At 42.8% G+C, this 10,000-nt stretch overlaps 1 protein-coding gene across 6 annotated transcripts in view; it reads right to left on the bottom strand.

Moving 5' to 3' along the window:
• Positions 1-10,000, bottom strand: part of LOC121940330 (receptor-type tyrosine-protein phosphatase mu-like) — a 121,753-nt gene that overhangs the window by 22,187 nt on the left and 89,566 nt on the right. For 4 of the 6 annotated variants that reach the window (XM_088072210.1, XM_088072213.1, XM_088072212.1 and 1 more), the window contains 3 exons: positions 9,431-9,505; positions 7,804-7,830; positions 2,317-2,507 (listed from right to left, as the gene is read on the bottom strand). In XM_088072210.1, the coding sequence (XP_087928336.1) occupies positions 2,317-2,507; positions 7,804-7,830; positions 9,431-9,505 (293 nt within the window). The remainder of the gene's footprint in view (positions 1-2,316; positions 2,508-7,803; positions 7,831-9,430; positions 9,506-10,000) is intronic. The other 2 variants (XM_088072211.1, XM_088072215.1) reach the window with 1 other exon arrangement.

The raw sequence follows: 10,000 nt of genomic DNA on the forward strand, positions 1-10,000 counted from the left end.
CTGAGGTGACATCTTCGGATGTTTATCGGACCAAAAGTCCAAAAATGTTCATTTTATTATTGTGTGTGACGAAGAAAAGCATCAAATTCTCACAGTTAACCCTTTAAAAACCAGAGCAGCTGAGAGTGACGCAGCAAAGACGCAGCAGAGACGCAGCAGAGACGCAGCAAAGACGCAGCAGAGACGCAGCAAAGACGCAGCAGAGACGCAGCAGAGACGCAGCTGAGACGCAGCAGAGACGCAGCAAATACGCAGCAGAGGCGCAGCAGAGACGCAGCAAAGACGCAGCAAAGACGCAGCAGAGACGCAGCAGAGACGCAGCAGAGACGCAGCAAAGACGCAGCAGAGACGCAGCAAAGACGCAGCAGAGACGCAGCAGAGACGCAGCAGAGACGCAGCAAAGACGCAGCAGAGACGCAGCAAAGACGCAGCAGAGACGCAGCAGAGACGCAGCAAAGACGCAGCAGAGACGCAGCAGAGACGCAGCAGAGACGCAGCAAAGACGCAGCAAAGACGCAGCAGAGACGCAGCAGAGACGCAGCAGAGACGCAGCAAAGACGCAGCAGAGACGCAGCAAAGACGCAGCAGAGACGCAGCAGAGACGCAGCAAAGACGCAGCAGAGACGCAGCAGAGACGCAGCAAAGACGCAGCAAAGTTTCAAAACTCAGGCATCAGATTTTCCAGTTAGGAAGCAAACAGACGGAGACAGACAGACGGTAGGACACCGGGACACCGGGACAACTCCTCACCGCTAACTTCCTGCAAATGGAGGGTGAAGACTCCCAGTGTGTGTGTGTGTGTGTGTGTGTGTGTGTGTGTGTGTGTGTGTGTGTGTGTGTGTACTCAGTATGTATAATGGATTAGCCCTGAGGGCAGCCCGGTAGCAGGCAACCAGACCTGAACACACACACACACACACACACACACACACACACACACACACACACACACACACACACACACTCTCCCTGTTTTGGCCCATTAGCTGGAGGGAAGATCTATAATGTATGTCCGTGTGTGTGTGTGTGTGTGTGTGTGTGTGTGTGTGTGTGTGTGTGTGTGTGTGTGTGTTCAGGTAAGTAACATCCATTAGTAAGTTTCTCCTGATGAAAATGGGTAAACATGTGGAGCACACACACACACACACACACACACACACACACACACACACACACACACACACACACACAGGGCTGCTGTTACTGAGCGTTCTCGGTGTGTTTCTGCTCTCGTTATTCGAGCTGCTGATCAATCGCCGGGTTGATTTATTGATAACTCGATGATCAGAATTATTAAAATCCTGCTGAACAAAATCTGCTAATTCTGTCCGAACAAAATGTCAGAGAGTCGGTTTTTGAAAACACGTGAACAGAATTTGGAATTGTTTTTGCATCCTGGACTTTTTGGGCCCCGATGACGGCGTCCTCCCCCCCGTTAGCGTCTCGTCGGCGTCAGCAGCTAAAAACACTCACGCTCAGCGAGAGGACGAGGACAGACCTAGATTTGGTTCTAAAAATGTTCTGAGAACGTTTAAATGCAACCACCGAGTGTTTTAGTAAAGTTTTCAGCTGCAACTTTTCTTTATGTTCCCAGAACGTTCTTCAGGCAACATTCTCTATAAACATCAATGTGTCTATATGTGATATTATATTTCCACCTAAAAAGGTAATAATGATAAATCTCAGTCCTCATTAACATTTCCTGAATGTTGCTTTGAACACGTTCTTCCTTTGTTCTCATGTAACATTGTGGGAACGTTTTATAAAAGAACGTTCTCTGATCTGTCGCCTCTCAACGCCACCAAAACATCCTCAGAGTGTTTCAGCTCAAACGTAAATGTTTAAAACATTATTGCAACTTGTAGGTAACGTTAGCCAATGTTGTGGGAACGTTTGTGACTTTAACCCTTTAAAACCCGAGAAAACGATTCCTTTAAAGAACAGGAGAAAAACGGCACAAACAACGTCGGGAAACGACCCAAAAATGAACTACAAGTTAGTGAATTTAAAATGTTTCCTTTTTCAAAGACACTTCCCCGAGCATTTCTCTTTATTCCGCAGACATTTTTCGAGAATCTTTTCCTAAATCGACTATTTTGTCACAGTTTCCGGAACGTTTCTGGTCAATCAGCAGTAATATCGTAACAGTACACAGTGACAGTAACAGTAATATATTCAGCTGTAATATCGTCCTTTAAATACCTGAGAAAGGCGTTTGAATTCGACACAATGAAGCTGATGTCGATGCAGGTTTCAAAGGGTTAATCTGACTCTGTGTGTGTGTGTGTGTGTGTGTGTGTGTGTGTGTGTCCTCACCTCGTACTCCTCCTTGAAGCCGTAGCCTTCGGCACATTTCATCTGCGTGATGTGCTGCAGCAGGTCGGCCACTCGGATGGCCGGGTGCAGCTGCCCCGTCTGGTACGGCAGCGCCTCACGCTCCGACTCACGCTGCTTGTAGTGGGACTGGACCAGGCTGCTGGTCTCACTGGTCATGGTGTGACTGTCGTCTGCGGGGGGGAGAGCACAGGGGGGACACGGAGAGGTCAGAGGTCGGGCTGATGCCGCACGGGACGACGGACGGCGACGCAGAAATGACGGACGGTCGTGTTGGACGGCGAGGACAGGACCCGGGTCCAAAATCCAGACCTGAACCTCAACCACAAACATCAGTTCAAAGGTCGGCACATTGATACCAGACTTTAACCCCTCGAAACCTGTTTGAAACATGAGGAAAAGGCAACTTCACGAGACACGATGGCTCAAAAAAAACAAGCTAAAAGTTACAAGAAAATCTGCCGGAAATGAGCAGAGAAGAAAAGCAAACAACAAAACAAAGAAATGACTCAAAAATAATATATTATAAAATAAAATAAAATAAAATAAAATAAAATAATATAATATATTTTAATATAATATAATATAAAATAATATAATATAATATAATATATTTTAATATAATATAATATAAAATAATATAATATAATATAATATAATATAATATTTTCCTGTTTTCACATTTTTATTTCATGTTGTGATCATTTCCTCGCTCCTTTGTAAAATCTTTCAGGTCTTTTTACTAATTTCTTTAAATATTTGGGACATTTCTCGCCAAGCTGGTCGTTGCCTTTTCTGCCCGTGTTTTTATTTTTTACTTTTTTTAAGCAAACCAATTTGCTTGGGTTTCAAAGGGTTAAATTCAGTTTGGTCTCAGTTAACGAGGGGCTGATAATGTCCTGTCATAATATCATTACACATTAACCCTTTAAAACATGAGCTCAGCAGCTCCTCTCTTTAAATGTAGCTCTCTGACGTTTGTTCACATTATTATTATTATTATTGTTATTATCATTATTATTATCATTATCATTATTATTATCATTATTATTATTATTATTATTCACAGTTTCACCTTCAACTTAAAACACGTCCAAAACTCACACAACACCTAGGATCTGTCTGATAAGATGGACTAATTAATAATAATCGTAATAATAATAATAATTATAATTATTATTATTATTATTATTATCATTATTATTATTTACAAATATGATCAATGAATGACAATCCCCGGGCCACATCCACAGCTACCATGTTACCACGACAACACAAATGAATGACACACGTCACGTGACATCAGATCACATGATCGGAGCAAGGATGGTGATTGGCTCTGCTTTCTTTTCACACTGCCGCCAAAAAAAAAAAGATCACAAATCAATAATCTGGGAGATCAAAGGAGAACTGGTCCAGAACCAGGAGACCACTGAGACTCAACTTATGGCCTGAGGGCCAAATCTGGCCCCGGACAGGGCCACGGGTGGCCCCCCAAACATTTTCTAACTGACAACAAAAACTAAAATGTTTGACTCTGTGAGTCGTTTTTGGCCTTTTAGTGTCTATAAGGTGTCAGAGACAGAAAACAGCATCAACAGAGAGCACACCCCCGACAGAGGACACAGCTGAGACACTGATGTCCTCAAATCAGAGAAATGTCCTAAAATATGAAAAACATTATGAAATCCTACAAATGTTCTAAAATCCTAGAAACGTCCCAAAAAAACGGGAAAGATCCTAAATTACTAGAAATGGCTTAATGTCTATAATGTCCTAAAATCCTAGAAACCCCCTGAATCCTTCAAATGTTCTGAAATCCTTGAAACGTCCTAAAATCCTACAAATGTACTTAAATCGAAGAAACATCCTAAAACCCAAGAAGTGGCGTGAAATTGCGGAAATATCCAAAAATGATAGATATGTCCTAAAATCTTAGGAACGTCCTAAAATTCTGAAAAATGTCTTCTGAACTAGAAAGTCCTAGAAAGACCCTAAAATCCCAAAAATGTCTTAAAAACTTAGAAATGCTATGAAATCAAAGAAATATCCAAAATCCTGAAAAAAGTCCTAAAATGCTAGAAACAATCTAAAATCCAAAAAACGTCCTTAAATCCAGAAAATGTCCTAAAATCTAATCTAAATCTAATAAAATCTAAAATCCTACAATTATGAAATTGTAGAAATATCCCAAAATCTTAGAAACATCCTAAAATCCTGAAAAAGGTCCTAAAATCCAAACATCTTCCAATCTTTCCACTTTCCAACTTCCTAAAATCCCAGAAACGTCCAAAAATGTTTGAAATATCCTAAAATCCAAGAAATGTTTTGAAATCATGGAACTGTCCTTTTTTTTAAATGTCCAAAAATCTTAGAAACATCTTAAAATCCTCAAAAATGCCCTAAAATCCTCGAAACGTGTACAGGGCCCCTGTGACCGGCCCCTGGCCTCCTGTCGTTTTGGCCCTTAAATAAAGCAGGCCCAGTCTCCCTGCTGTGGGGCTCAGTGTGAGTACTGGTCCAGACCCAGTAGGGCCTGGTTTGAGTACTGGTCCAGATGTGGTCCAGGTTCTGGGAGCTGCAGTGTGAAAAGAGCAGAGAGTTCAGAGTCCTGGAACCAAACAAACCTCACTGTTTTCACTGTTTTCACTGTTTTCACTGGTTTCACTGGTTTTACTGGTTTTACTGTTTTCACTGGTTTTACTGGTCTCACCGGTTTTCGTGGACGTCCAGGACTCTGACGCGTGAACAGTTCGGCACAGACTCGGCGGACAGACCCTCCACTACGCTCCCTGACTCTGCTCTTATTGGCTAGCCTGGGGGCTGACCCACCAATCAGAAGCTCTCTTTCCCAAACAGCCCAACCAATCATGGCGAGGCGAGAAGATGGGCGGCGTGATGGAGGTGGTGGTTTGTGACATGAGACGACCACGACAACAAGAACCAATCAGAGGAGTGGGGAGGAGGGACGGGCACGCCTGATTGGTTCACGGTGAGATGGTGGGAGGAGTTAGGGGGTGTGATGTCACAGTTTCACAGAGGGTTAAAAATGAGGCTAACGGATGACATCACAGCGTGGCGGGTGTGGCTCCATGCGCGATGGTGACAGACACCCCAGCCCCCCAAATATATAAGCCCCGCCCCTTTAGCCCCAAATTTAGCAACTTACCATTAATGGGCACTTTACGCACAGAAAGATAGAAGAGAAGAAGAAGAGAGAGGAGACAGGGTATAAGCAACAACTTTAGCTTTAGCCTGGGCTAAATGCTAACAAACAGCTAGCATGAATCAAACAGGAAGTAGCACTGAAGTTTGAGCTAAGCTAACCTGGCTAGCCTAGCTAACTGCGTCCTAAGAGGAGGACTCGGCAAACGTCCCCGGCCTGGGGACAGGTTAGCTAGCCTGAGGAGAGAGGACAAACAGGAACTAATGCCACAGTTTGCTTTTAGCATTAGCCTAGTAGCACATGTTAGCACAGCGGTCAGCCTCTGAGTTTTACCTACATGTTTTTTTTTTTTACATGTTTGGTATTTTTCAACCTCTATGAAGACGATCAACACTCTTAATTAATTAATTATTTTTATTATTATTCTATTATATACTTTTATATATATATATATATATATATATATATATATATATATATATATATATATATATATATTTTAATGAATAAAGAAAGGAGTGGACGCAGCGCGGTTCCTCCCATGCTAACACTTTCTTTGCAGTTTTTAATTCACTAATTTTAATCGCCGATCATTAAAATGAAACGCTGATACAAATAATCAGCAAAATGTCAAATTTCGGCCCAATAATCTGTCAACTGTCAACTAACTTTTTCTTTCTGAAAATTAAAGACGTTATCTCAAAGCCCCAAAACTCCAGCGACAGACCCAGCCAGCGAGTTCAGCCTCTAAAAACGTTCTGGGATAACTACGATGTAATGTCCGAGGAACGTTTTCTTTTAGTTCCCAGAATGCTCCTCAGTTTTGCGTAATCTTCTCTATAAATATAAAGAAAATTTAAATATATCTTTTTAACATCACGTAAGTATTAAACATTAATTTTAAACTTTAACTTGTTTGAAGGCGAACATCAACATTAGCCGTTTTATTATTAGCCATTAGCCAACAGCTACATTATTAATCTGTTATGCTAACGGTCGCTAACAGTTACGAAAACGACTAAGTTATCGGTTCAGTTGATACGTTTTTCATGTGTGGTATCAAAAACAGTATCAAGTATTTTAACGAGATTGAAATTCTAGTATTTTAACACTCCTAAATGCAGCATAAAATTCATCTTTAAAATGAAAACCTTAAATGAAAAATTTAATCCTTGACTGATGATTTAAAATGTGCCAAAATGTAAAAACAAAACACTTTGTTAACGTCATGTTTTGTTTTTACATTTTGCTGGTTTTGTTCTTTGTTTTTGTTTTTCCGTTAACGTCCTGCTGTTTGTTTGAGCGCATTTTAATTTGAAAGAACTGAACCTGACTGAGCTATCTGTACCGTTCGGTTTTGGTTTGTTAGGCTAAAAAAATCCACTAGATGTCGCTGCGTCTCAGTTTGTCTGAGTTACTTCATGTCCCTGAGTATTTCCTGTTTACTAGAGAAAACCTGAAAATCTCATCAGAGACGTCCAGAGAAAGAGCCAAGCCGCTAACAGGACTTCTGACTGATGCGGGTTTATTGTTTGTTTGTTTGTTTGTTTGTTTGTTTTCCTCCCCCCAGACCACGAGGGCGTGTTGTGTCCATGCAGAGGTTGGAGGTCACAGACAGACGTGACGTCAACACGACACGCAGGAATGTTGTGGATGCGGGGATGGAGTGAAGCCCACCGTCGTTTTTTCAAATTAAAACAGGAAAAAAATAAAATAAACTTCAAACCCTCAAAATAAATAAAATAAGGTTAATAACCAAAATGTAAATAATAATGAAAATAATCAGAACAAAAAAGTTAGTCAGTTAATGTGTAATTAATTAAAGTAAATGAAAAAAAGAAATAAATAGAAATACTTCAATAAAAACGATTTTAAATTAATTTGAAAAAATGTGAACAATGTATGAAAAATAAGAAAAAAAATGTTCAAAACTGAAGGGAAACAAATATAATATAAATAATATTACAAAATGTAAAAAAATATTCATAAGATTAACATCAAAGATGGAGGATTTGGAGAAAAATAAAATAATTAAAATTGAAATAAAAAGTTTAACCAAAATTTAAAAAAACAACAAAAAAACCCAAAAAACCCAAAGAACCAAAAGCAGCCGAACGAGAAGCAAGCAGGGATGGATGGAAGTCAAAAAATCACTCTCTCTTTCTCATTCTCTCCATCCTCTCACCTGTCTCTCTGTCCTCTGTCTCACCTGTCTGTCCACTCCCTGTCTGTCTGTCTACTTCCTGTCTGACTGCCTGCTGGTTTTTCTGTCCTACAGAACAGTGAAAGGAAAAGTGTCTCACCCAGAATGGCCGTCGGTACAAAAGGATCTGCCATCAGGACACATCGGCAGCAGACAGAGAGACAGACAGACAAAGGACAGATGGACGGGACGGAAAACAGAGAACAGAGGACAGAGGAAACGGAAAAGAAGAAGAAGGAGAAGAAAATCAGATCTCTACATCTCAGTACATGCATCCGGCTTACCCTCCGCTGAATGTCAGAGCTCTTCTGAACGTCGGTACAGTCAGCTGAACGTCGGTACAGTCAGCTGAACGTCGGCAGACTCAGCTGAACGTCGGCAGACTCGGCTGAACGTCGGCAGACTCGGCTGAACGTCGGTAAACTCGGCTGAACGTCGGTACAGTCAGCTGAACGTCGGCAGACTCGGCTGAACGTCGGCAGACTCGGCTGAACGTCGGTAAACTCGGCTGAACGTCGGTACAGTCAGCTGAACGTCGGCAGACTCGGCTGAACGTCGGCAGACTCGGCTGAACGTCGGTAAACTCGGCTGAACGTCGGTACAGTCAGCTGAACGTCGGTAGACTCGGCTGAACGTCGGTAGACTCGGCTGAACGTCGGTAAACTCGGCTGAACGTCGGTAGACTCGGCTGAACGTCGGTACAGTCAGCTGAACGTCGGTAGACTCGGCTGAACGTCGGTAGACTCGGCTGAACGTCGGTAAACTCGGCTGAACGTCGGTAGACTCGGCTGAACGTCGGTACAGTCAGCTGAACGTCGGCAGACTCGGCTGAACGTCGGCACACTCGGCTGAACGTCAGCAGACTCGGCTGAACGTCGGCACACTCGGCTGAACGTCAGCAGACTCGGCTGAACGTCGGTAAACTCGGCTGAACGTCGGTAGACTCGGCTGAACGTTGGTACAGTCAGCTGAACGTCGGTAGACTCGGCTGAATGTCGGTAGACTCGGCTGAACGTCGGTAAACTCGGCTGAACGTCGGTAGACTCGGCTGAACGTCGGTACAGTCAGCTGAACGTCGGTAGACTCGGCTGAACGTCGGTAGACTCAGCTGAACGTCGGTAGACTCGGCTGAATGTCGGTAGACTCGGCTGAACGTCGGTACAGTCAGCTGAACGTCGGTAGACTCGGCTGAACGTCGGTAGACTCAGCTGAACGTCGGTAGACTCGGCTGAATGTCGGTAAACTCGGCTGAACGTCGGTACAGTCAGCTGAACGTCGGTAGACTCAGCTGAACGTCGGCAGACTCGGCTGAACGTCGGCAGACTCGGCTGAAAGTCAGTAAACTCGGCTGAACGTCGGCACACTCGGCTGAACGTCGGCAGACTCGGCTGAAAGTCGGCAGACTCGGCTGAACGCCGGCAGACTTCGGCTGAACGCCGGCAGACTTCGGCTGAACGTCGGCAGACTCGGCTGAAAGTCAGCAGACTTCGGCTGAACGCGTCGGCAGACTCGGCTGAACGTCGGCAGACTCGGCTGAACGTCGGCAGACTTGGGACTGTATCCAGTAATCAGCAGGCGGCCCGGATGTGGCCCAGAGTCGGCTCAGGGAGCTACACGTCCAACCGGAGCCAGTTTCCACAGAGCGAGACGATGACGGAGAGTTTTGGTTTCAGCTCGGTGAAGTTTGACCTCCTCCGCTCTGAAAAACGGAAAGCGGCGTCTCGTACCTGGGTAGTAGGAGTTGGGGACGGTGGTGCTGATGGTGTTTGTCTTCAGGGTGAAGGAGGACGGAGACGAGACAGCTGCGAGACAAAAAAAAAACAAAACAAAAATTAATGTCTCCACAATGACTATATATAAATATATATATATATATATATATATATATATATATATATATATATATGAAAAACATATGTATTCAAAAGATTTTTCAACATAATTAAATGCAGGATTCGTAAATTATTTTTTTCAATACTTTTCCAGGACTTTTCCAGGACTTTCGTACGAAATACGTATTTCAATACGTATAATTAAGAGAAATAATGAATTCAGAACAGGATTGGAAGTGAATATTTAAATACAACTCGGGGACTGTTCGTTATTTATGAGAGCGGAGGGAAAAGGCCCTCTGAGGCAAGTTTTTGGCAATTTTGGCTTTTTTTCTGTATATACACATTTTTTTTGCATTTAATTTTTTTTGCAATTTTAAAAGAAAACACTTTTTAACAATTGTTTAATACATTATTATTACATTAAGAAAGTTTTGCCAATTTTTTTTCGTCTTTTTCTTTGAA

This window comes from Plectropomus leopardus, chromosome 21, assembly GCF_026936395.1.
Source record: "Plectropomus leopardus strain MGB_pleo_1.0 chromosome 21, ASM2693639v1, whole genome shotgun sequence".
NCBI classification, from domain to species: domain Eukaryota; kingdom Metazoa; phylum Chordata; class Actinopteri; order Perciformes; family Serranidae; genus Plectropomus; species Plectropomus leopardus.